Here is a 27771-nt window from a genome sequence, read left to right on the forward strand (position 1 = left end):
TAATTTAATGTGTTTCTATGAAACAAACAAGATTCAAAATTTACAGTGAAATCATGATGAATCAAATTCAGATAACCTGAAATTCCGGTTGTATAGAAATTCAATTAAGCTCACTGGCAGAATAGCAAATCTAATAGAATAATGCTGTGATAAACCAAAGTTTCAGTTTGATAATCTGGGTTAGCCACACTTCTATAAACTTGTCACATGGTCACAGCAAAGACATATTCCAACGAGGAAGGAGGATTTAGTCAACCAGGAAAGTTAAGGATAGCATCAGATTGAAAGTAAAAATGGAAAGTGAGGACTGCACGCGCTGGAAGTCAGAGTCGAGAGTGTGGTGCTGGAAAAGCACAGCCAGAAAGCAACATCTGAGGAGCAGGAGAATCGACGTTGCGGGCATATGCCCTTCATCAAGAATGAGGCTCGTGGGCCGGAGGCAGCTCAAAGATAAATGGGAGGGGTTGGGGCTGTGGGGGAAGGTAGCTGGGAATGAGAGAGGTAGATGAAGATGTGGGTGGAAGTGATAGGTCAGAGGGGAGGGTGGGGCAGATGGGTGGGAAGGAAGGAACATGGACAGGTAAGATTGGACAGGGGGGCAGTACTAAGTTGGAGGCTTGGGATTGGGATAAGGTGGGTTGAGGGGAAATGAGGAAACTAGTGAAATCTACATTGATCCTGTGTTGCAGGATCCCAAGGCAGGATGTGAGGCGTTCTCCCTCCTGGTGTTGCGTGGTAAGGGTTTGACGATGGAGGAGACCCATGACTTACATGTCCTTGGTGGAGTGGGAAGGGAGTTACAATCTTCAGACACTGGGCGGTGGGTGTCCCAACATTTTTGAAGCACGGATCAGGAAAGTGAACAAGTTATGTTGTCGAAAGGAAAGATCATAACAAACAACTGCCCGATGCTCCTAACTCCCAACATTTGTTAATGCCTTGCTATACAATGCTAGGAGAAAGTGAGGACTGCAGATGCTGGAGATCAGAATTGACAAGTGTGGTACTGGAAAAGCACAGTCGGTCAGGCTACACCCGAAAAGCAGGAGAGCCCTGATGAAGAGCTCATGCTCGAAATGTCGACTCTCTGCTTGCTCCTCGGATGCTGCCTGACCAGCTGTGCCTTTCCAGCACCACGCTTTTTGACTCTACAATGCTAGGCCATTGTAAGGTGTGAACAAGTTGAAAACACATTTTTCACATATAAAAATATAAACACAATAAAGCAGTAAATTTGCTTTTTGACGGTGCCTGAATAGGAAAAATTAGGTTTCATACGGACTTCTGAAAGATCTACTCATTGCAATGGTAATCTCCAGAACAAGCAGGCCACTTATGCAAAAGCATTAACTGCCGATCATTGGGAAAAATGAAATAGAAAGAAAAAGGTTCTAAAAATTCAACAGGCTAGTCAGCACCTGTGGAAAGAAACAAAATTAACATTTCAGATTGATGACCATTCAGCAGAAACAGGCCATTTTGCCGATTACCCTTAAGTCACCCATTTCTTGCTTCATCATAAACTACTTGAATTCATTTTGAAAGTACTTCAAGCACTCTGTGTTAGTAAGTTCCAAATTCAATACCTTGAGTACATCAATTTCTTATTTCCATGTTGGATTTATTAGTAATATCTTATGTTTAAAGCTTCTAGTATTTTTTTCCCAAGAGTGAAAGCATTTTCTCTAAATTCATTGTCAGTACAATTAATTCCTAATTTTAAACATCGTCAGGTCTCTTGCAAGTCTCTTTTCTCCAGTGTGTCTACATCTTTGTAAAATGCATGGAAACCAGGAGAACACACTGTTCTCTAAATACTGGATACAGTCTGACTACAGTCCTATGCAGTTTAAAAATTGCAAAATTACTTCATTTACCATGGGGAATAAATCATTTGCAATTTTAATTGCTTTGCTGACCTGCAATGCTCCTTTTATTGATTTTGCATATATATCCCTACATCCCTTTGCTCCTCTCCTGGTTTAGTTGAGACATGATACACCAATATACATTAAAAAAAGTACTAGGATTTCATCAGAAAGCATAGAATACACAGACCAAGAGATCATAAAGAGCAAATATTTGGAGGACTTTGTGCAGTTTTGGGTACCACCATATACAAAGGATATTGAGGCTTTTCAGGGGTTATAGCAAAGGTTGAATGAAATTCTAGCTGGTGTGAGGAAATATAAATACAAAGACTGGAAAAATTAGTTCTGTTTTTGTTCTAACAGATTCAAGGCAATATAACAGAAGCAATATATCTTATAAATATTTTGTTACTGTCCTTGCATATTCATATTTTGCAGAGATCCTCAAATTTAATTTTATTCTGTAATTCTATCAATTTAAAAATATACGATGAGATAGTGGAACAGTATATAGAAACAGCCTGCTTCTGGGAGTTGAGAGAATTTAGTGTAAGAGACCACAGATACACGATTAATTTTCCCGTAACTCTGCAAAGTTTCCAACTGTTGCAATGAATTCTTTATTTATTCTCTTTTCAAATTACTGTTGTATGAGTATGCCCGACTCACATTCCATGTAACAACAACTTGCCATATTGTAAGCCTATGTGCGCTGCAGCCAGCTTGAGATGGATTTTCTGTTCTATGCTCATTTTTGGACAGTATTGAAGTGCTCTGAAGATGACCCAGAGTGCTTGCTCCACAGTCCAGTCCCACACACACTCTAATATTGGGAGGTATATTCACTGCATAAGTTCTACACTAGAATATATTAACCAACATGCTTCTTGTCAGTAAGACACGTACTGGAAATGTTTTTTTCCCTGGTGTCCAGCACTACCCCAGATAATGGAACAGTTAGCCCATTCCAGTTGCAATTAGTTTTCCCTGATAAGGAGAAAGATTTCTTCTGCCTTCACTGGTTAGAGGAAATTCTGCAGCCATTTCTCTTCAAACCCAAATATTTTCATCCAAATAAGTAAACTATCCTAGAGCATTTACATCGAAATAGAATTGGTTAAGAGCCCCCCAACATTTACAGTCTGCATTTTCTTTTCTTTCAGGCAGAACACAACTGATGGTGGGGACATCAAAACACTTCCTGCAGAAAAATAACTCTGAGCTCATAACCAGGCTCACAGAAATCCACAGCATCAATGAGGAACTGAAAACAAAGGGCGTTCTCAATGAAACTGAATATGAGAAGTTACTCACAGACAACCATCTTTCAGACCAAAACAGAAAAACACTGAATTGTTTCAGAAAAAGGGAAGTGTTGCAATGAATTATTTTCATGATCTCCTTTACAGATATCATCCATTGCTTGTTCAAGACAGAGAGTAAGGAATGATCTGTGCACTAGAGTTCAGAATATCTGTCCTATCAGCCACCTTTACTGTAACGCAGCTGTCAAAGTTAGTCAGGTTGTAAAAAGGATCTGTAATTAATTTCACAGATGGGTGCAAAGTATAGATATTAATCACAAAAGACTGCTTGGCCCATCAAACCCTTCAACTGCAGCTGTCTAATCTTATTTCAAAGGAATCATTCCTGATGAAGGGCTTATACCCAAAACATCAACTCTCCTGTACCATGGAGGCTGCCTGACGTGCTGTGCTTTTCCAACGCCACACATCTTGACACTGAAAGAAATAGAAGAGGCCATTCAGTCTCTCGAGCCTGCTCCACCATTTAATAATATCATGGCTGATTGAGCACTTACCCCACAATTCTTCATGCCATTCATAATCAAAAAATTATCAAACTCTACTTGAGAAATATTGAAAGAACAAGTTTCCACAGCTGCCTGGAGTGGAGAATTAAAAAGCTTCTCAACCTTGAGTTTAAAAAAAAAGTCAAGTGGCCAAAGTGGCATTCCTTTTTTTAAAAAAAGTATCCCCTGGTTCTGGACTTCCCAACCACTGAAAACAACTTAAGGACAGAAAAGATGCAGTAATGTAGTTTACAAATTTCAGTGAGACCATCTCTTACTCTTCAGACCTCTAAAAAATACAGACCCAGTTTTACCAACCTCTCTTCAAACGACAATCCCACCATACTACAAACATGTCTGTTGAGCCCACGCAATGTAATTTAATAGCCACTGTTTTCATGTAGAAAATGCAACATGCAATTTGAACACATGATCCCGCAAGTGATAAGGACCAGTAACCTTTCTGTGACTTTGTACGATAGATAAATATTGACCAAGTTATTGAAGAATGCTTCCTTGCTTTCTGCCAATAGCAGCACAGGATATTTTACCTTCACCTGAAAATAGATAAACACACAACACTGCATTGGAATATCGGCCAGATTTTCTTCAACTCTAGTGAAGGACTTGAACATATAACTTACTAACTCTAAGATACAAGTGCTATTCACTGAGCTACTGCTTAGACCACAGTTTGTAGAGACTCTGACATTACATCCAAATATGTTTCTAGGACAGTTTATTGATCCCATAAAAATAGAGTGGTTGGTATGACATTTTCACACAGCTAACCATCACCTGCTCAAGGGAAACTAAGAATAGGTAATAAATGCTGCTCCACTCCATGAATGAATTTTTAAAAAACCTTTACTTACAGTAACAAAATACATAGTTAATTCTAGGTAGTGTGCTTCCTGTCATTTTAAAGTTTTGCCCTGTGATTTGTAAGTCCATTAAATACACCAAATAAATTATGGAATTAGGGCAATTCTTAGCTCCCTAAGGATGCAACTGTGTCAGAAATTAATATTGCAAAGACAACCTAAAAGCAAAACACTGCAGATGTTAGAAATTTGACATAAAAAGCAGAAAATGCTGTGGAAACTCAGCTTAGAAAGAGAAAGATAATTAACATTTCAAGTCCAATATAGCTTCTTCAAAACTGAAAGGGCTGGAAAATAATGGTTCCGAGAGAAGGGAGAATTGAGTGGAACAGATGGTGAGGGTGCCCAGAGCAAAAGACAAAGCACGTGCTTTTATTATAGGAAAGGCCACATTTTGGTGATTGTATGGGCCACAGTGAACTACTATTTTTACCTTTAAAGCAATTTTTTTTCATCAAGGAAAGCATTATACAAGGTTCAGCATTCTAGGTCTTACAATAATCCAAGCCATGGTGTGAAAAATCAAAACGTAACACACAAGCTTGATTTCACAATAGTTCTTAAAATTCCCTCCAGTGCTGCTCTGGAAAGCAGAGTTAGCAGCACACGATTAATTCAATCAGATTTCACAGACAAAGTGCTAATATCTTTGTTCTATGGAGTGTCTTTATTGAATTCACCAGCTGAAATGAAACCATCTAACTTATGTTTAAAAAAAGTTGTCAATTTAGTTGTGATAAAATGATTGAGGGACTCGGTTACAAGTCATTGAAAAAGTAGTATTAAAAGATGCAAATTACTGTCATCTCAGCATCCTCACAGTCATCTTTAAGTGACACTTAGTTGAGCATCAGACAGCATTCAGCTTCAGATCTTAATTCAGATGTGAACATGACACTACAGGCCTTGGTGTACACGAGGTCTCTGGCACTGAATGGGAAATCCTTCAATGACTAATACAAGAGAAGGTAGTCACAGTTCTCAGTAGGTAAACATCACTGCACAAATTCCTTGGGGAAGCATCTGCAGTCCATTCATCTTTAGCTGCTTAAATTAACAACTTTCTCTCATACATGGGATATTTCAGCACTCAGTTCCATTTGCTCTAATACTGCATACTGGCAATGTTACATGACTAGTAATCTAGAAACCAACGCTAATGTTCTGAGAACATGGCAAAATGCTAACATGGTGAAATGTGAATTCAATAAATAGAATTAAAAACTAGTCTAAAAGCAACTGTGTAATCACTTTCTGCTACCATAAAAATGCATTTAGTTCACTACTACCTTTTAGGAATGAAATCTGCTATCGTCACCTGGTCTGGCCTTCAGACCCACAGTCACGTGTTTAGCCATTTCAGAGGGCAGCTGAGTCAAAGTGCCAAGCAGTTCAAGGGCAATTAGGGATGGACAAATGTTGGCCTTGCTAGCAACACCCAGATTCTTTGAGAATTAAAAAAAGTTCATATCAGGTTAATGCAGACCCAGAATAACATCGACTTGGGTTAGATATTATTTGTGTTAAATAACAGTTAGCAATTACCATCTCCATGAAGAAGATCTTCCATCTCCCAATCATTTTCAACTGCACCTCTCTCAGTATTGAAAACTTGCAATCAATCTCCAGAGCACATCAGCAGGCACTGGTAAGAAAATACTGAATGACCGAACCCTAGTTTTAAGATCGTCATCCTTGATTCTGAGTTCCTCTACCAGAGCAAATAGTTTTGCTCTATATACCCTATCAAAACGTTTTAATATTTTTATCAAAACATCCTAAAATCAATCATACTCAATGGAATACAAGCCAACTGTTGAAAACTATTCTCAGAATTTAACACTGTAAACCAGAGTATCATTGATGCGAATTGTGGTAGATATATATATATAGAGAGAGAGAGAGAGAGATAGATATATATCACTGATGTGTGGCACAAATAAATTCACTCTCTCAATCTTGTTGCCTTTCCTTTAAGGCACTCTGTAAATCTACCTAATTTAGCAGGTTCTTGGCCATCGACCAGATCTTATGTGGCTCAGTGGCAAACTTTGCTTGAAAGCACTCATCAAGAAGCATTACAGCATTAAAGGCACCAAGTTAAAACAAGTTAATATTGATGTAGACTATTTCACTTCCTCAGGCCAAGTTACACTCAATCTAGTCTACAGTTTCTGAGGGATGAATGCAGATTTCTCCAGCTTCCTCATTTCCCCTCCCCCCCACCTTATCTCAGTCCCAACCCTCGGACTCAGCACCGCCTTCTTGACCTGCAATCTTCTTCCCGACCTCTTCGCCCCCACCCCCTCTCCGGCCTATCACCCTCACCTTAACCTCCTTCCACCTATCGCATTCCCAACGCCCCTCTCCCAAGTCCCTCCTCCCTACCTTTTATCTTAGCCTGCTTGGCACACCCTCCTCATTCCTGAAGGGCTTATGCCCGAAACATCAATTCTCCTGCTCCTTGGATGCTGCCTGACCTGCTGCGCTTTTCCAGCAACACATTTTTCAGTCTTAAAACACAACCAATTCCAACATAAAATTAAACATTGAAGTAAATAGAAATGTAACATTAAAACAAGATTAGACTTCAAATGGGGAGAAACATTTGTTTCTTTTTGTTTACCTCCTTCCAGCATGAGGACTGCAGACAAATGCACTTGTATCAAATCACCAAAATAACAGTAACAATTCTAATAGAGAAAGTGAAGTCACATGGTGTGCAGGGTGTTCTAGCTAGGTGGATAAAGAACTGGTTGAACAACAGGAGACAGAGAGTAGTAGTTGAAGGGAGTTTCTCAAAATGGAGAAAGGTGACCAGTGACGTTCCACAGGGGTCAGTGCTGGGGCCACTGTTGTTTGTAATATACATAAATGATCTGGAAGAGGACACTGTTGGTATGATTAGCAAGTTTGCAGATGACACGAAGATTGGTAGAGTAGCAGAAAGCATAAGGGACCATCAAAGAATACAGGAGAATATAGATAGACTGAAGAGGTGGGCAGAGAAGTGGCTGATAGAGTTCAATTCACACAAATTTGAGGTGATGCATTTAGGTAAGTCTAATTCTGAAAAGTTGATGAGCAGAGAGATCTGGGTGTTCAGGTCCAAGGTTGCTGCACAGGTGAATAGAGTGGTCAAGAAGGCATATAGTATGCTTGCCTTCATTGGACGGGGTATTGAGTATAAGAATTGGCAGGTCATGTTAAGATTGTACAAGACATTGGTTCGGCCGCATTTAGAATACGGTGTATAGTTCTGGTCGCCACATTACCAAAAGGATGTGGACGCTTTGGAGAAGGTGTAGAGAAGATTTACAAAGATGTTGCCTGGTATGGAAGGTGCTAGCTATGAAGAAAGGTTGAGTAGGTTACGACTGTTTTCATCGGAAAAAAGGAGATTGAGGAGGTATCTGAATGAGGTTTTACAGAATCATGAAGGGTATAGACAGGTTAGATAGAGATAAGCTTTTTCCCAGGGTGAAGGACTCAATAATGAGAGATCATGCTTTCAAGGTGAGAGGTGAAAAGTTTAAGGGGGGAGGCACACACAGCAAGTACTTTACACAGCGGATGGTGGGTGTCTGGAACGCATTGCCAGCAGAGGTGGTAGAGGCAGACATGGTAGTTTCATTTAAATTGCATCTGGACACATGCATGAGTAGGTGGGGAGCAGTGGGATACAGATGCTTAGGAATTGGGTGACAGGTTTAGACAATAGATTTGGATCGGCTCAGGCTTGGAGGGCCGAAGGGCCTGTTCCTTGGCTGTAAATTTTCTTTGTTCTAATTCAGCGTTCATTGCAGTTAGGGCAAGTAATACAGGCAGAAGTCTACTGCTAGCAACAAGAGAGCATGGTCTTGCTGGATTATGTACTCTGCATATGGAACAAAGCAAATAATTATGACTCACTCACGACCGTACCATCAAACACGCACTCACTCATTACCGTGCCAAACACAAATACTCACTACCGTGCCAAACACACACGCTCGCACTCACTACCGTGCCATCAAACTAACACGCTTGCATTCACTGCCGTGCAAACACGTACACACTCCCTATCGTGCCATCAAACACGCACGCTCGCACTCACTATCGTGCCATCAAACACGCATGCTTGCACTCACTACCGTGCCAAACATGCACGCACGCTCGCACTATCGTGCCATCAAACACGCACGCTCGCACTCACTACCGTGCCATCAAACACGCACGCTCGCACTCACTACCGTGCCATCAAACACGCACGCTCGCACTCACTACCGTGCCAAACACACGCATGCTCGCACTCACTACCGTGCCAAACACACGCACGCTCGCACTCACTATCGTGCCATCAAACACGCACGCTTGCACTCACTACCGTGCCATCAAACACGCACGCTCGCACTCACTACCGTGCCATCAAACACGCACGCTCGCACTCACTACCGTGCCAAACACACGCACGCTCGCACTCACTACCGTGCCAAACACACGCACGCTCGCACTCACTATCGTGCCATCAAACACACACGCTCGCACTCACTACCGTGCCTTCAAACACGCACGCTCACACTCACTACCGTGCCAAACACACGCACGCTCGCACTCACTATCGTGCCATCAAACACGCACGCTCGCACTCACTATCGTGCCATCAAACACACATGCTTGCACTCACTACCGTGCCAAACACACGCATGCTCGCACTCACTACCGTGCCAAACACACGCACGCTCGCACTCACTATCGTGCCATCAAACACGCATGCTCGCACTCACTACCGTGCCATCAAACACGCACACTCAATACTGTGCCATTACTCACACTCACTACCATGCCATCAAACACAAACTCACTCACTACTGTGCCACACACACACAACCCTGCCAAACACGCACTCACTACCTTGCCAAACACACGCACACTAACTACTGTATCAAACACACACACGCGCACACTACCATGCCATCAAACACACACTCCCACTACCATGTTGTCAAATATACACACACACACACACACACACACGTACTACCGTGCCGTCAAACACGCACACTACCGTGCCAAACACACACACGCACACTACCGTGCCGCCAAACACCCATGCACATTACCGTGCCATCAAACATGCACGCAGACTACCGTGCCATCACACTCACTACCGTGCCGTCATTCATGCACTCACTACTGTGCCATCAAACACACATGCATGCTCACTACCATGCCAAACACACACACACTCACTACTGTGCTGTCAAACACACATGCACTCACTACCGTGCCGCCAAACACGAACACGCACAACCGTGCCGCCAAACATGAACACGCACAACCGTGCCGTCAAACACGCACATGCACACCCGTGCCTTCAAACACACACATGCACATGCATTACCGTGCCTCCAAACACACACTCTCACTACCATGCCATCACACACACGCACATTACGCCATCAAACACACACACGCACTCACTACTGTGCTGTGAAACACTCACGCACTCACTACTGTGCCATCACTCACACACTCACTACCGTGCTGTCACGCACGCTCACTACCGTGCCATCAAACACACATGCATGCTCACTACCATGCCAAACACACACACACTCACTACCGTGCCGTCAAACACACATGCACTCACTACCGTGCCGTCAAACACACATGCACTCACTACCGTGCCGTCAAACACACATGCACTCACTACCGTGCCGTCAAACACACATGCACTCACTACCGTGCCGCCAAACACACACATGCACACCCGTGCCGCCAAACACACACATGCACACCCGTGCCGCCAAACACACACATGCACACCCGTGCCGCCAAACACACACATGCACACCCGTGCCGCCAAACACACACATGCACACCCGTGCCGCCAAACACACACATGCACACCCGTGCCGCCAAACACACACATGCACACCCGTGCCGCCAAACACACACATGCACACCCGTGCCGCCAAACACACACATGCACACCCGTGCCGCCAAACACACACATGCACACCCGTGCCGCCAAACACACACATGCACACCCGTGCCGCCAAACACACACATGCACACCCGTGCCGCCAAACACACACATGCACACCCGTGCCGCCAAACACACACATGCACACCCGTGCCGCCAAACACACACATGCACACCCGTGCCGCCAAACACACACATGCACACCCGTGCCGCCAAACACACACATGCACATGCATTACCGTGCCTCCAAACACACTCTCACTACCATGCCATCACACATACACACATTACCACGCCATCAAACACACACACGCACTCACTACTGTGCTGTGAAACACTCACGCACACACTACTGTGCCATCACTCACACTCACTACCGTGCTGTCACGCATGCTCACTACCGTGCCATCAAACACCCATGCACACACTACCGTGCCGTCACTCACTACCGTGCCATCAAACACACACACGCACTCACTACTGTGCCGCCAAATGCGCGCACTCACTACCGTGCCGTCAAACACACACGCACTACCGTGCCGTCAAACATGCACATGCAAACCCGTGCCTTCAAACACACACATGCATTACCGTGCCTCCAAGCACACACATGCATTACCGTGACTCCAAACACACACACTCACTTCCATGCCATCACACACACGCACACTATCGTGCCATCATCAAACACACACACGCACTCACTACTGTGCTGTCACTTACTACAGTGCCACCAAACACACACACACTCACTACCGTGCTGTCACTCACGCACACTCACTACTGTGCCATCAAACACCCATGCACATACTACTGTGCCGTCACTCACTACCGTGCCATCACACACACACGCACTATCGTGCCATCAAACACACACACGGACATTACCGTGTCAAACGCACACACGCACACTACCGTGCCAAACGCACACTACCATGCCATCAAATACACACACGTACACTCACTCACTACCATACCGTCAAACACACGTACACTCACTCACTACCATACCATCAAACACACACACACGCACAACCATGCTGTCAAACACACACACTCAATACCGTGCCGTCAAACACACACGCATTCAATACCGTGCCGTCAAACACACACGCACTCAATACCGTGCCGTCAAACACACACGCACTCAATACCGTGCCGTCAAACACACACGCACTCAATACCGTGTCGTCAAACACACACGCACTCAATACCGTGTCGTCAAACACACACGCACTCAATACCGTGTCGTCAAACACACACGCACTCAATACCGTGCCGTCAAACACACACGCACTCAATACCGTGTCGTCAAACACACACGCACTCAATACCGTGTCGTCAAACACACACGCACTCAATACCGTGTCATCAAACACACACGCACTCAATACCGTGTCATCAAACACACACACGCAACCGTGTCATCAAACACACACACGCACACTACCGAGCCATCAAATACGCACACACATGCACTCAATACCGTGACATCAAACACACACATACTCACTACCGTGCCATCAAACATCCACACACACTACTATGCCGTCACTCACTGCCATGCCATCACTCACGCACTCGCTACTGTGCCAAACACACACGCATGCTCACTATGCCATCAAACACCCATGCACACACTACCGTGCCGTCACTCACTACTGTGCCAAACACACACGCACACTCACTACCGTGCCATCAAGCACACACACGCACACTCACTACCGTGCCATCAAGCACACACACTACCGGGCCATCAAGCACACACACTACCGGGCCATCAAGCACACACACGCACACTCACTACCGTGCCATCAAGCACACACACGTAAACTCACTCACTACCATACCTTCAAACACAGACACGTAAACTCACTCACTACCATACCTTCAAACACAGACACGTAAACTCACTCACTACCATACCTTCAAACACAGACACGTAAACTCACTCACTACCATACCTTCAAACACACACACACTCACTACCGTACTGTCAAAAACACACACACACGACCGTGCCATTAAACACACACACGCACACTACCGTGCCAAACACACATGCACTCAATACCGTGACATCAAACACGCACACTCACTACCGTGCCAAACTCACACGCACACTCACTACCGTGCCATCAAACACACATGTACACTCACTACCGTGCCCATCAAACACACACGCACTCACACTAGTGCCATCAAACATACACGCACACACACTACTGTGCCATCTAACTCACACGCACACTCACTACTGTGCCATCAAACACTCACTCTACAATGTTTCAGGTGTCCCATTATACAGTTCTAGAATTAGATAAATTATGGATTAAATGAAGAGTGAAATCTTTTCTGTATTCCAATAAGCTACTTCACCCCAATCTGAGACAAGAATGACCCAGGTGTAAGATTTTGCCATTTTCCCCACCAGTTATCCTTTGACCTGCATGAACATACAACAATACAGTGCAGAACAGGCCCTTTGACCCTCAACGTTGTGCCGACCTGTGGACTTTTCTCAGCTTGTCCCCCTACACTATCCCAAAATCATCCATGAGCTTACCTAAGGATTGTTTAAATGCTAATGTGCCTGAGTTGACTACCTTAGCAGGTAGGGCATTTCACGCCCTTACCACTCTGTTTAAAGAACTTGCCTCTGACATCAATCTTAAATCTATCACCCCTCAACTTGCAGTTATGCCCTCTCGTACAAGCTGACGTCATCATTCCAGGAAAATGTCTTTCTCTGTCTACCCTATCTAATCCTCCGATCATCTTGTATGTCTCTATTAAATCTCCCCTTAGTCTGCTTCTTTCTAATGAGAAAAGACCCAAGTCTCTCAGCCTTTCCTCAAAAGACCTTCCCTCCAGACCAGGCAACAGCCTGGTAAATCTCCTCTGCACATTTTCCAATGCTTCCACATCCTTTCTGTAATGGGGTGACCAGAACTGTACACAATATTCCAGGTGTGGCAGCACCAGCGTTTTGTAAAGTTGCAGCATGATATTGCAGTTCCAGAACGCAATCCCTCTTGGGCGGCACTGTGGCTAGCACTTCTGCCTCACAGTGCCCAGAGACCTGGGTTCAATTCCCACCTCAGGCAACTGACTGTGTGGAGTTTGCACATTCTCCCAGTGTCTGCATGGGTTTCCTCCGGGTGCTCTGGTTTCCTCCCACAGTCCAAAGGTGTGCAGGTCAGGTGAATTGGCCATGCTAACTTGCCCATAGTGTTAGGTGTAGGGGAATGAGTCTGGATGGGTTGTTCTTTGGAGAGTCGGTGTGGACTTGTTCGGCTGAAGGGCCTGTTTCCACACTAAGTAATCTAATCTAATCTACCAATGAAACCTAATACACCATATGCCTTCTTAACAGCACTATCTACCTGGGTGGCAACTCTCCGGGATAAGTCTAGGGATTCATATTCTTGAAAGATCAGAACTGAGACTACTTCAAATCTATTTCATGGGGGCACAAGTCAAAAGGACAGAAGAAAGAGAGAAAAGCAAATTATTTTTCCCATAATTTGAGAGAGATTCATAATCAGATTCCAAAGATGAATGTTTGAGCCACCAACAGCATCATCCAGACTGCATTTCTGATCAAATACAAAATCAGAGAAAATACTGGCAAGTAACCATTTCTACATCACACACACACACACAAAATAATCCACTGCAGATGCATAGCATGAAGTGCATCTATATTTATTGAACTGAATACAGGATAACTATGTTCAATGGTAAACTGATGCATTTTAGAATAAATACAAAGCAGTTGCACAAGGCACTTCATATCACCTGAAGCAACGCACAAAACAGAGGCGCCAGTATTGCTTAGTAGTTTAGATTATAGATAAAGTCACTTGAAATCAGGTGACCAAAATTTCATTCTTAAAGAATAGCCCTCGAGTGCAGCCTCAACACTGAAACTGGTCAATTACGTTCATTCCAACTGCTTTATTTGTTTAGTTGACGGTTCAACTAGCTCTGAACATCAGACAATAAATTGTGTTTCAAAGTGCTGGCGTAGTTTGATGGAATCACCATTGAACCCCACGGATATTTTTCAAGTTGCAGATATTTAGTAAGAATCATCTTCCCAGACGGCAGAGCCAATTAAACAGCACAACCTCACTTTCAGATACATTTGAGAAGCAATGATTGGTGTTGTACAACTACAGACACTGATTACCTCAGAGACTTGCTGATTGAACACAAACACCTTTAGTATAGAAGTGCAGAAAAAGTGAGTTTTATTCATTAAGGTAATTTAGATAATAAGTGCTGCAAATTCTGATTCAAATGATCGAAAACACATTCCTCAACTACTTAACCCTCGTACTTTGCAAATAAAATTCTGAATTATTAAATCTGTATGACTTGTGGATCAAGCACATGGTCAGTCATATGCAGTATAAGTATTATGAAGTAAATATTGATTCCTCGATCCCTTTAGTTTGATTTGGATGCAGATTAAAATGACCTCTGAACTACTACAACTAAGAGTTGGTGTGGCATGCTGGGTATCCCATCTGATACTTGGCACCACTTCCCAGCTGTGATATTGTGCTTATATCACATTAGCATTTAGCGTTAGTTCTACAGAGTGTAGCTAGTAATTGATCATATTTGGTTATAAAGATACACAACAAAGCACTTCAACCCAGAGGAAGGAATGATGACTGTCCCTGCTTCAAGTGTGATGCACTTAATGGCAGTTTTGGCATTTAATCAAGGTGAATAATCGACTAATTTGTTTCTTAGCTACTCATGACGCTGGGTAAAAACTCGTTTACTGCCAGCAAATCAGTGAGATTTGATCCAAGTCATGTGATCTAAAAAACCGGTTACAATTATCAAGCCAATGAGCACTTGTACCAAATTCCAGGTTTTCATCCAATTAAGCCTATCTGCTCCAGTCACATCCACATATTCAGTCTTTTCAACAGTAGTTCTACAGATTCAGTATGTCCAAATATTTGGGAATTTCAGAACATTTGCAAATCCTTTCTACAGAAACTCCAGTCACCAAGATGAAGATACTATAGATGAGACTGCGCTCCTCATGTCTCTCAATGCTCCAATGCAAAGCAGCAATAGCAAAATAGCTTTTTGTGCTAACTGATCCAAGTGTCATGCGGTCTTTCCAATAGCTCACATTTAGCCATTTCCAAGATCTGCAGTAGTCCCGATTGTTTGATCTGGGATGGCTCATGCACTGGGGGAAGAGCCTGTCCTTGAAGCTTGAAACTTCAGCTGCACTGTACTTTTTCCTTGCGGATGTGGAGGCTTGATGTAGCCAGGGGGCGCGGTGGCACAAACCACAGCTGCCTTCTCTGGCACAGTTTTATTCAGGACACACAAACTTGATTGGAAAAGGAAAGTGGGTGTACTCTGGAAAATAAAATTAACACCTTGACCACAAGGGCCCTGGTCAAACTAAAGGAATAGAGGATGGAGCAAAGGATTGGAAAGGAGAAAGAGACAGAGACAGAGACAGAGAGAGAGGGGGAGAGAGAGAGAGAGAGAGAGAGACAGACACGGAGAGGGAGAGGGAGAGGGAGGGAGAGACAGAGAGGGAGAGGGAGAGGGAGAGAGGAAAAAAAGAGAAAGGCTTTTAGTAACATTCAAAAATATTTTTACATGGGTGATGTTTCAAAAGGTGCTCCAAAAACAGGATATGGTCATCAACAGAATTCAATTCCACAATGGGACAGTGGGCTAGGTTTCAGCTCATAGCTTATTTAAATATTTAAAAATAACAATTATATATCTATAATGGTTAAGTTGTCTCAATAAAGCAAAACTGTTGAAATGAAGAACAGAATAATGCAAAGTTAGCACAGACCGGAAGTTCTATTACCATTGTTTACAATCCTGGATGTGACTCAGCTGACCCATCCCCAATGCTTCCTGCACCAGAAGCCAGAGCACCTTGGGCTGGAGACCAAGGAGGGAGGAAGAAACACCAGAGGGATCTATTACAATCCATGGAGATTAACTTAAACCAGTTAGAAGTAGGCGGATTACTGATGGGGAAAGAGTAGCGTGATTCAGGGCACCCAGTAGCAAAAACACAGAACTCAAGATATAACAGGCATAAAGTGATCAAAAGAGACTTCTGAAATATATAACTGTTTGTTCTAGGAACAACCTTTAAATAATTTATTTAAATTTTGCAAAATCTACATTAATAACCTGTAGATTAGCGAGCACTCCAACACAAAATTCCTTCCAATGTCCTTGGTATTAGAATACATGGATTCAGATCAAAGTTAATGATTCTAGTCATGTTCCTAGTGATTAAACTGTGCACAACAAAACCAAAATGTGTGCACACTGCATGTCCAGGTGTTTTACTAGTGTACATTAAACCGACCCACAACTACGAAGATGAAGGCAACAGTTCACAGAATGCTCAACTCTAATGATGTTTCATAAAATCAAAGTGTTGGAAATACGCAGCAAGTCAGGCAGCACACGTGATGAGGGATATAAAGTCAGCTTTAAGCTAACATGACCCTTTTTCTGAAGGGGTCTTTTGATTCTTCAACAAGAGTAAATTTTGTTTGTTACTGAAGACAATGGGACTGCTGATTCATTTAGAGTTAGGTCATTCAGAGGTAGTGGAAACCTGCAACACTTTTCTTGAAACCAATGAAATCAGGATCATTTAAAAACAGTTGATAAATTTGTTAGATGAGTCAGCTGCCAATTTCAACCTTAACATTGTGTGGGGCTCAGATTTTCATCACCTCCTCTCAGAAACCTAAGGCAGATGGGTTGCTGACATAGGCAGAGAATCAAATAACCACTCAGCTCCAGGAGCTGGTGACCCGAGATGTGCACAGAAAGATTCAAGGAAGGAAAATGCTACAATCAGCGAATTAGAGAGAGTAAGACAGTAAGTAAGCAAAGTCAATCATTCATATCCAGAACTAAAGGCCAAACACACCAAACTCTCATACACCACAATACAGACCACAGCTAAATACTGCAAAGAATTATTCAGATTTCAGAAACAGTTTTGTGAATGAATTCACGCAGAAGATTAAAATTGAAACAAAATTATTTATTTAAACTGCATCCGAAGTGTGGTTTCTGGGCATCTGAAACTGAAGAATTAACACAAAGACAGCTCATGATTCAAATAAAGACAGAAAATTTGGAAATACTCAGCAGATAAGGTAGCTGTGGAGCGAGAAACAGTGCTAACTTTCAGATCAAGGACCTGCAGTCAGTTTCTAGTCAAAGGTCATCAACCTGAAACGCCATCTGTTTTTCTCTCCACAGATGCTGCCCGATTTGCTGAGCATTTCCATAATGTGTTCCATAACTCAGCCATGTCAATTCTGCTGCAGAATCAAATCATGGCATTGTAGTGCAGACGGCAGGCAGAATGGCGCCCAACAAAACTAAGTTTGAACAGGGTCATGGTGGAAAGCCAGCACAACAATCAGCTGTGAACTCTGCAATCTCATAAATTAGCAGCATTAGATCGCAACTTGAAAGCAGCCAAGGTTGAAGCACCAATGGAACTATGATCTTGCAAGGATTAAGCATCTTCAAAAGAACAAAAAAAGGTAATGAATGAGGACAATGAGTTAAATCCTGCTGGGGAATGACAAAGCAAGGTCGAAGAGCGGAAAAAGAAAAAGGCTTTCCTTTCACAGAGAGGAATTGTATTGTCAAGAGGGGTGAAGTGGAAGAGAGGAGAGGGGAATAGAGCCAACATTTGAGAGGAAGAGGGGGTCATACTGGAAGATATGGATTGGGGGGGGGGGGGGGGGGGCGTGGAAACAAGAAAAGGGAAGACAGTGAAGAGCAGAGGAGAAAAACAAAACAGGAGGAGATATAACTGAGGGGTAAACAGAAGGATTGTCAGAAGTCTTTTTCACCGTGCAACTTTCTGATTAAAAATAGCAATTGCCTCACACTTGGATGGTGGATAAGTGGTTAGCATTGCTGCCTCACAGCACCAGGACCCGGGTTCAATTCCAGCCTTGACGACTGTCTGTGTGGAGCTTGCATATTCTCCCCATGTCTGCGTGGGTTTCCTCCAGGTGCTCCAGTTTCCTCCCACAATCCAAAGATGTGCAGATCAGGTGATTTAGCCATGCTAAATTGCCCAAAGTGCTAGATGCATTAGTTAGGGGTAAATGTAGGGGAATGGGGCTGGATGATTTACTCTTCGGAGAGTTGGTGTAGACTTGTTCAGCCTAATGGCTTGTTTCCACACTGTAGGGAATCTAACTGCGGACACTGCATATAATCCTCATCTACAGAAACAGAATATAGATGTCTATAAAGTCTCATACACTGCAAAGTCTCAAGCATTCAGGTTGAGATGCAATTGAAGCTTCAGGGCTCCTCAGCCTATCACCACCGCATTTACATCTGACAGAGCAACACTGAGCCAGAGTCTCAGAACCCCAGTAATCTATACTATAATACCATCAGTTTGCATGTCAACTATAAATCAGCCCAATACTAATTGAGGCAAGGAAGGAATACCTTATTCTGTCATATTATTTGTTTGCTTCACTGCCACTTTCACCTGCAAGAAACATATGCCATGCAATTTGAACACAGAGGTCTGTTCCAAGAACAATGTTTCTGTATGGTGCTTTCCAGAGGACACAGTACCAGCTTATGTTTGTATCATTCTTGGCAGATGCCAAAAGTAGCATGAATGACAGCAAGATACACATATACTGGCACCAGTGAATGTCATACTCATTTGCTGTATGGACAAGGGAATCAAGTGACTGCATTGATACGGTTAAGAACTCTTGCCATTAAACTGGTACAGGGAATGGTACCTCACAATGCAACAGGATTTTATCAGGTTGTGGCTTTTTTGCGAGGGGGGATAATCTGACAGATCTTTGAAACGATGAGAGCTTTTTTGGGGGCAGATGCTTTTACTTTTGTGGAGACCAGAACGTGAAATCACAAATAAGATGCACACATTATATATGAAATTCAGGAGAAACATCTCAACTACAAAATTGCCAGAATATGGAACTTTGTACCTCAAGCAGATTGAGCAACTAGCAGTGATTCATTTAAAGCTAGATAAACACAAAAGACAAAGGAAAAGGTTAATACTGAATGATTAGAGTTCAGGAGGTAGCCTGTCAGCTGTGTTCACGTTAGTCTTCTACAAGAGCAACTTACCCAGTAACACCCTCAGCCTTTTCCCACGGTCCTGAAAATTTTCTCTTTTCAGATAAATATTCAATTTTCCACTTAATTTTCTCTTTCCTAAAGAAAACAGTCCCAAACATCTCCAACCTATCCAGTTGAAGGAAAGATCCTAATCCCGGAACCATTCTCATGATTATTTTTCTGCACTCCCTCTATTGCTTTCACATCTTTTCTAAAACTTATTCTTCAAAAACTGGATAATATCTGGTTGAGGTTGAACCACTGTTTAATACAATTTGATCATGACTTCCTCACTTTTGGACTTTTTGCCCCTGTTTATAAAACTCAAGATTCCAAGTGCTTTATTAATCACTTCCTCAACCTCCCTGCCACCTTCAACGATTTATGCAAATATATCCTTAAGGTTCTTTGCTTTTGAACTCCTCTAGAATTGTACTCTTTCCTTTAATATTTATTTTATATTATGTTAATGTAATGAAGTGAACAGTAGTGGGAGGAGACAGATGTGGGACATAGACATCAGCATAGGGTCAGTGGGCTTAATGGTCTGTGTTTGTGCCATAACGTAATGCGATACAACATAATTCTTCACATGAACCTCTAACTATACAATTTTAAAAGGAAACCAGAGAGGCCAAACCAAAAGCCACAAAAAAATGCTCAGGATCCAGAATGGTTGAAATAAAGTCAAATTTCAACTATCATAGTGACATCTGGTTGGCATGGACAGGTTGGACCGAAGGGTCTGTTTCCATGCTGTACATCTCTATGACTCTAAATGTTTGTATTTCAGATACAAGTCTGAGCCTCCTCTGTACCTGCAACTAATGGTGGGGTTTCAATCCTGCTACCAAATGTCCAGATTTAAATGCAGGTGGCAGCCTCTACACTGACCAAACAAGTATCTAACAGTTCAGAATTCTCTCTTTTGTTGGACATTAGCATCATTACAACATTGTGTGGCATGGACAAAATCCAGGGGCAGGTCAGGTTTTTCAAAGCTGGGGAAATACCATTGGAAATATAAAATCTGAAACAGCACATCAAATTAGCTTCACTATTTCAGAAAATATACATACATCACAGTTGCAAACTATACATAAATAAGTGAGATTAAATTAGTCTTTGACACAACATTAAATATTTCCATTGCCAAGTTTTTCAGCTGGTCTCACCATAGATTAGACATGCGCATAGCAGCCAATTTGGAATTGTTTAATCAATAATAAATTAGGATTTTAGACAACACAACGCACACCAGCATGTAACTGAAAAGATCAGAGCTATGAACAATATGAGCTATTGCCTGAATAGTAGCCATCTGCCAGCCTCAGACACTCAATGTCACCCTCAAAGAGAACAAAGATACTACACTTTCTCAGCCTGCTTTTCACAAATGTTAGTGGGGCCCTAAATGTCACCAGTAGAACACTGCGTTCACAGCCAATCTCCAGAATAGGAAGGCACTATAACAGATTTAAGATAGTAGGATGGTACACTCAAATATATCCCCTAAAGGATGGTGCCTTATTTACAAACATACTTCCTGTAGTATCATACAGCATTTACAGAGAATTAGGACAGTTCACTATGTACACACATTCAGTAGGCCACTTCATTGTCTACAGTAACATTTCCAGTGGTAACTGAACTGTTTTGGTATAGTAGTGTTTTATTTATTCACTTAAGGTAAACTGTAGTGTATTTAATGGAGACGTCTGGTAGGACTGTGTACATTTTACAAACACAATTGTGTAGGGCCAAGCATTATTTACAGGGACATTTCCAAAGCAGAGACAAATAGTAGGACAATGAGTTATTTCTGGATGTAGAGCCTGCAGTACCAGTTAAGAAAGAGATGACAACCTGCAGCTCTACAGCCACACGGCTCGCTAAGGACTGAAATGCAGCTCAACTTATTTTTTCCTCGTACTGATTTTCAGAAAAGAAATGTCTAAATATGTTTCTACTTCAAATAGTAAATCAAGTTTAACTATTTCCTTGGCAATGGATATTTTAACAGAACCATAACAGAACTTGTGAACTGTTTAATAAAAATACGAAATTTTATTGAAAAAGTAGTAAGTTACAACTGCACAGTTTGCTAAGCAAAAGGACATCACATGTCCTCATGTTTATAGCTTATGTATTACTTGCTAATCAATTATGTGCATTGTTCGGTGACGAGGCATGCACAGTGAAGGAAATTATTGCAATTTTGTTTTGAGACTATTTTGTAATTAAAAAGTTTAATTTATTGCAGGAAACAGTGCTGATTACGGCTGACAGACATTTGTAAATTAATTAGCAAGTGAATTTAAATTTACAAAAAATGCGACATTATTAGAGGGGTTGAAATGTTTTTCAAAGTAGAATATGTTGTCGTCTTATTTTTCATAATGATTGGCATTTGAGTAACAACATCAGAGGTACCAAGTGTGCTTTTTCACTAAATTTAAGAAATGGCTCATCTTGTTCAGTATGTCAACCCTCAAGTTAGGATCTCATTCTTGAAAAGTAATTAACTTCCTCAGAATGCATAATGCAATTTAAATGAAATAACTTTGAGTCATTCACACAAATCAATTGTAAAGCTACTATTGGTTTTGTTTACATCATTCAAGATTTCCCTCTACTGAATGGAACATCTCTAGAAAGTTCATTTCACTACTACTAATTATTCTTTAATATCTCACTCATTGGACTTTCAAATGTGTTACATTCAACTATTAGTGATGTTGTAGCCCAATCTCAGTCAAACTGACCTGCCAGCGAGAGCTGTTGGATCAGGATCAGGATCAGGAACTCTAACTTATAACTTTCCTCTCTGTTCTGAGACCAAATTATATGATATGCTAACTGGGACAAGTGTTGAGAGTTTAAAAAATATTTCATTAAAAGTTAAATTGGGAGTTCAAAAAACCTTAACTACAAATGTGCTACAAGTACTATTTGCAGATAAATATAAAGGAACACTTTTAGGGACTTAGCACCAACATCATATACGTAGTCACAGTTTTGGCAGTCAGTTTTGGAAACACAGATTCCCAGTTTAATCCGTGTATGCACCATTACCTGCAAAAATATTTCTCTACAGACAACTTCAACTTTCAAATCAATGTCCTGGAGCTAATGGCAGGCCAGGGTTTTTATTGTCCTCAAAAATATAAATCTGACATTCCACATCATGACAAGTGGAAAATCTTTATATAACAAACACACAAGGATTTGGCACGTTAAAGGCTGGATAGCAACAAGTTAATGAGAGACTAGCTGGTTGTGAGCTGTTGGCATTTCCTCATGCAGTGTCCATGGCTGATGAAAATGAAGAATGAATGTGTTGAATGAGAGCGAGAGAACGCTTACCAGCTGTTAGCACCAGCCTCACTCTGAAACCTCTTACATCCAATCAGGCCGTGCATGAAACTGCAAAATCCTCACAAGTATCCTCCTAGGGAACAAACACTCACGATTACATACAGACCAACAACTGCCATGTCTCTAACTCTCTCAAACCTAACAATTGTCACCTAGGGATCCATATCATACTGGAAAGATCTGACCTGATCAGGATTACAAAGGGTCCTTTGAAGATGTCCTCCCACCCCCCAAAACACACTTACACTCTGCCACCCAACCATCCCCCTCCCAAACTGTAAACTTGAGTCACTTTTAGCTGTGACCAGCTGTACATGTAGAGTATTTCAGTTTCCTTGGATTTCAGTACAATTGCTCAGTGGATTTTTAGACTGCTCTAAGGGTCTCTGGCATACAGTACCGATGCCTTCAGCTCCACAGGCAAAAAAGAGCTATGCTGAGTTTTCAGTCTTTGTTCCAACTTGTTTCTGCCAGTACAGAGAAAGAAAAAAAAACTTAAGGCGAGCTTGACTGAGTTGAGTCAGTCTGATTATAGCCCACAGTAAAATCATTGAAGAATCACAGTTACAATTGACATTGCAATTTCAGATTCTCATCACAAGGAATGTCGCTGAATAAAACTAGCAGGTTACTCCATCTCTCCTTAAGCTATTACACAATGACTCTGCAGTTTGCTCCAATGTCACAGCCACCATTTCAACAAGAAACTATCCTGTTACTAAAGTGCACCAATATTTATGTGGATAAATTCACTTCGATCTAAACCAAATGCAGGAAGACCAAAAAAAAACACCTACTTCAAATTCTGGTTCTGCTGCATTATTCTGAACGTAGAGTGGGACAGTGTGCCAAGTCAAAGCAGAGTACCTTTTGAAAGAGTTGGCTTTACTGCGAGTGGAATGGGGATTCTGGGGCATTATGGAAGACCTTGTAAGATTTTCTCTAGGTCCCCAAGCAGTGTACTTGAATTCAGGATTCTCTGTCCAAATTCTGATTTCTCATCAAGATGCTTACAGATCAGGCCAGGATTGCATGGTTACAGCCCTGCTGCTGCTGGGAATTATTTAAATGTAACATTTTAAATTCAAGGACTAAATAAATTAAACTGCTAGTGAAATGGCATTCATATGGAATTTTTTCATATGTTTATATAAAATTCAATTCTGTAATTCCAGACCAACTTTAGCCCTAATTTTGCATTCATGCACTGCAAGCATCAAAATCATCATGGCTAGAAATCTATGTTGTTATGTAAGCGGTGGAGCATATTTAAATAAAATGGCTAGGTACTGATGTATTTTGAAAGTTTTTCAGGATAATATTGGGGCTAGCCACAGAAGTGGCAACAGGAGAAAGAGAGGGGTAGCTGGCAGGTTGCTGAGCAAACAATCACAGCAGGACAGTGGCAGTGAATCAAACGGCACCTTTACAAACACAAAGTTCTCCAACCACAAGAAAAACCAGAGAGCTAGATACAGAGTAAAGCTCTCTCAGTACTGTTCCCATCAGTCAGAGGAAGGCTGCCTCTACTCTTTTAAACAAAGTAAAGCTCCTTCGACACTCCAATCTCACTGCCCGTGTCTATCGCATAGAAGGCATTGTTAAATCAGTGATGTAAGTGTACTGAAACTATTTCTTCCTTCCTGTTTATTCCTTGCTCTTTCAATCAACCCATCCAGAACTAAATATTCTCAACCCTCAATCCTGTCCAAAACTCTCATCCAGTGAATGATCACTTGGCTCATATTTAATTGCACAGATGTCAATTATCCCCAAGTCTTGAATCTCCAGGTTAATTCCATATTGGATGCTCCCAATGGCAGAATTATAAGCAGTATTGATAATCGTAACTTACTTCCCGAGGAATGTTCTCCCTTACTCAATGTGGGTCAATAAGCAGTAACAGCTCAAAAAACGTCAGGATACAGCTCATCAAGCCGGTGGCACAGTGGCCAGAGACCCAGGTTCAATTCCCGCCTCAGGCAACTGACTGTGTGGAGTTTGCACATTCTCCCCGTGTCTGCATGGGTTTCCTCCCACAGTCCAAAGATGTGCAGATCAGGTGAATTGGCCATGCTAAACTGCCTGTAGTGTTAGGTGAAGGGGTAAATGTAGGGATAAGGGTGGGTTGGGCTTCAGCGGGTGGATGTGGACTTGTTGGGCCGAAGGGCCTGTTTCCACACTGTAAGTAATCTAAATCTAAAGTAATTTAACAACTCAATTGAAACATCCCTCTTTGCTAAGATGAAAGTGCCACAAAGACATTTCCAGTTGGTCAAACAAGTGACCATTCTTTAGATATAAGTCCTGTTGACTAATCATTTTTGTCCTCACCAAACACATGCAATAGTGAAGGACAGGATCTCAAACCCAGTGCTGCAGAAACCAATTCTAGTTCTTAATTGCTCATGCAATAGGGAATAAACCCGAAATGTTCTTACTCAAAGTGACTAAGTGCTGTAATGAGAAATTGTAAAAGCTTAAAATGAATATATAGTTCACAAACATAGCCAGTTCTCCCTATCACTCAGTTAGCTGATGGTCCACATTCGAGAACCGTTGAGGCCAAGCTCTCAAGTGATTGAGGCAAGACATCGGGAGGTACAGCTGGGATGCACACACTCAAACAGATTTTCTTCAGCAGAATTTTAGCAAAATAATTTTTTGTAGGAACAATGCTGAGATAAGACATATCTCCGCTTTGATTAGTGTCAAATAAATGGAGTGAAATGTTGCAGGAGATTAAGGTTCTACAAAGAGTTAATTTCAGTTGATGTGCAAAAGATCAGGAAGAAAGGATACATTCCTACAGGAAGCTGCAGCCTAAATACTTTGTGCTGGAGTCACAGTGTCACAGGTGCTATTCTTGTGAGTCCTTGTTAAGGCAGTGGCATTGTCATTGGATGACTATTCAGACACCCAAACTAACGGTCTGGGGATATGGGTACAAATCCCAACATGGGTAGCTGGTAGATTTTATTTCAATTTTCAGTATTAGAAATTAATCTTGAAATGAAAGTTAATCTCAGTAATGATCACCATAAAGTTATAATTGATTGTCGGGTAAATTCAGCATTTTCACTAATTAATTTCAGAGAACAAGGCCTAACACTCTGATCATCTGCACTATGTGACTCCAGATAACCACAACCACCTGATGAAGGAACGGCACTCCGAAAGCTAGTGCTTCCAAATAAACCTGTTGGACTGTAACCTGCTGCTGTGGGACTGTAACCTGCTGCTGTGGGAATTTTAACTTTGTCCACCCCAGTCCAACACTGGTACCTCCAAGTCACGGGTTCACAAGAACACAATTGACTCTTAATTGTCCTCTGGAAAAGTCTAGCAAGACAATAAATACTAGGGAAATTAGGTATAGTGCAAAAAATGCTGGCCTGACCAGCAATGCTCACACCTCATGAAAACTAATCAAAATAAACTGACTATGACAAGTGCAGACAATAACCAAAGTGTCTAATCACCTTCTTTTGATAGTTAAATAATTACTATCCTTGCTTTTTCCCAATATCATCGTCTGCCGACCAGAGACTCAACTTGTCCAGTCATATAAATAGCATGGTTGTTACAACAATTTAGAGGTTGGATATTTGGCTCAGCAGTTAGCACTGCTGCCTCACAGCACCAGGGATCTGGGTTCAATTCCAGCCTAGGGCAACTGTCTGTGTAGAGTTTGCACATTCTCCCCGTGTCTGTGTGGGTTTCCTCCCACAGTCTAAAAAGGATGTGCAGGTTAGGTGAATTGAACATGGTAAATTGCCCATCATGTTCAGGGATGCATAGGTTAGGTGCATTAGTTAGGAGAAATGTAGGACTAGGTAAAAGGTCTGGGTGGGATTCTCTTTGGGGCAGCACAGTGGCTCAGTGGTTAGCATTGCTGCCTCACAGCGCCAGGGACCCGGGTTCAATTCCAGCCTTGAGTGACTGTGTGGAGTTTGCACATTTTCCCTGTGCTGCGTGGGCTTCCTTCGAGTGTTCCGGTTTCCTCCCACAGTCAAAAGATGTGCAGGTGAGGTGAATTGGTCATGCTAAATTGCCCGTAGAATTAGGTGCAATAGTTAGGGGGAATGGATCTGGGTGGGTCCCTCTTCAGAGGGTCGGTGTGGATTAGTTGGGCCAAAAAGGCTTGTTTCCACACTGAAGGGAATCTATTCTGACTTGATTCTACAGAGCTCCCTATCACTTACAAGGCACAAATCAGAGGTATGATGGAATATCTACCCCTTGGCTGATGACTGCTGTTGAAATCACACCCTAAGAAGCTCAGCAAAATCCAGATCAAAGCAATTGATTTGCACACCATTCACCATCTTAACCACTCACTCCTTCCACCAAGCAAACATTGGAGGGAGTGTAAAATATCTAAACTTTTCACTGCTGCATCACACCAGGCTTCTTCATTAGCACTTCCAAAATCTGTGATCTTTCTGACCAAAAAGGAAACAGGTGCATAGAAATACTATGCCTCTAAGTCATATACTGTGCTGACTTAGAAACGCATTGCTTTTCTTTCTTCCTTACTACTGGATCAAAATCCTAGAATTCCTGATCAAACCACACTGTGGCAGCATCTTCAACTAGGACTGCTGATATTCAAAGAAGTAGATTATCAGCACCTTCTCAAAGGCAATTACAAATGCGTACCAAATGCCAGCAATTCATAAA

The 27771-nt window shown here is 42.1% G+C and overlaps 1 protein-coding gene across 4 annotated transcripts in view; it reads right to left on the reverse strand.

Moving 5' to 3' along the window:
* Window positions 1-14242: 14242 nt before the first annotated feature.
* zdhhc18a (zinc finger DHHC-type palmitoyltransferase 18a) overlaps window positions 14243-27771 on the reverse strand; it is a 33113-nt gene continuing 19584 nt past the window's right edge. The window contains exons 9-10 of one of the 4 annotated variants that reach the window (XM_060847701.1): window positions 23077-23161; window positions 15859-15933 (exon numbers count right to left, since the gene is read on the reverse strand). In XM_060847701.1, coding sequence (XP_060703684.1) covers window positions 23120-23161 — 42 coding nt within the window. In that variant the 3' untranslated portion in view covers window positions 15859-15933; window positions 23077-23119. Of the gene's footprint in view, window positions 15979-22291; window positions 23162-27771 lie in introns of those variants that run through there. The other 3 variants (XM_060847699.1, XM_060847698.1, XM_060847700.1) reach the window with 3 other exon arrangements.

The sequence above is a fragment of the Hemiscyllium ocellatum genome, chromosome 30 (genome assembly GCF_020745735.1).
Source record: "Hemiscyllium ocellatum isolate sHemOce1 chromosome 30, sHemOce1.pat.X.cur, whole genome shotgun sequence".
In the NCBI taxonomy this organism is placed as follows: domain Eukaryota; kingdom Metazoa; phylum Chordata; class Chondrichthyes; order Orectolobiformes; family Hemiscylliidae; genus Hemiscyllium; species Hemiscyllium ocellatum.